This window comes from Manacus vitellinus, unplaced genomic scaffold, assembly GCF_001715985.3.
Source record: "Manacus vitellinus isolate BGI_N305 unplaced genomic scaffold, ASM171598v3 scaffold_61_pilon, whole genome shotgun sequence".
Lineage (NCBI taxonomy): Eukaryota > Metazoa > Chordata > Aves > Passeriformes > Pipridae > Manacus > Manacus vitellinus.
The window spans coordinates 3425713-3426613 of NW_021940696.1; the positions used below are offsets into that span (position 1 = coordinate 3425713).

General features: G+C 57.9%; 1 protein-coding gene across 1 annotated transcript in view; it reads right to left on the reverse strand.

The window, feature by feature from the left end:
- Positions 1–7: 7 nt before the first annotated feature.
- LOC103765061 (dysferlin) overlaps positions 8–901 on the reverse strand; it is a 63491-nt gene continuing 62597 nt past the window's right edge. The window contains exon 14 of the mRNA XM_029963727.1: positions 8–87. Coding sequence (XP_029819587.1) covers positions 49–87 — 39 coding nt within the window. The 3' untranslated portion in view covers positions 8–48. The remainder of the gene's footprint in view (positions 88–901) is intronic.

Sequence of the window (901 nt, forward strand, 5' to 3'; positions counted from 1 at the left end):
TCCCGAATTCCCATTCCCGAATCCCCGGAGCTCCCGCGCCGGCCCCGCTCAGTTGAAGGGTTTCACCAGTTTCATGGCAGCGTAGTTCTGCAAGGGAAACAGGGAACAGTCATGGAATGGGAATGGGACACGGATTTATCCGGGGCAGAGGGATGGCCCAGCTCCCAATCCCAACCTGCCGGGACAAGCAGGAAAAAATCCCGTTCCCATTAACCAGGAGGGCAAAAAACCCGGGGAAGTGGTTTTCCTGCTTCCAGGAGAAGCTCCCGGTCGGGAAAGGGCCTCTGAGGTCCCTTCCAAGCCCAACCGTCCCATGATCCAACAAGCCCCAGCACCAGGAGTCTCTCCTGGGTTTTGGCTTCTCCTCCCAGCAGCTCTGAAGGAGAATTCCCAGCTTTTCCAAGCCCGGGAAGGGATTTGGTTCCTCCCCAGCAGCACCAGCCCAGAGGCTCTTCCAGCAGGAGGCACTTCCAGCCATTTGTGCCTCCTCCTCTCCTCTGGATCCCGCTGCTCCTTCCCCTCCAGTGCTTCCCACAAACCCTGGGGTTGGATTCACCACCCAAACCCTGACATTGCATCCCAACAGCCCCTTCATCCCACATTCCCCCAAAACTGGTGACCTCAGCTCCTTCTTCCCACATTCCCCCAAAACCGGTGACTTCACCCCCTCTTCCTGTTGAGCCGGACCCTTTGGAAAAGGTCCTTGAGCATCCCCAGGATTTTTCTGGAGAGCAGAGCTTTCCACAGGCACTTCCAGCCATTTGTGCCTCCTCCCCTCCTCTGGATCCCGCTGCTCCTTCTCCTCCAGTGCTTCCCACAAACCCCCAGGTTGGATTCACCACCCAAACCCCCACCTTGCATCCCCACAGCTCCTTCTTCCCACATTCCCCCAAAACTGGTG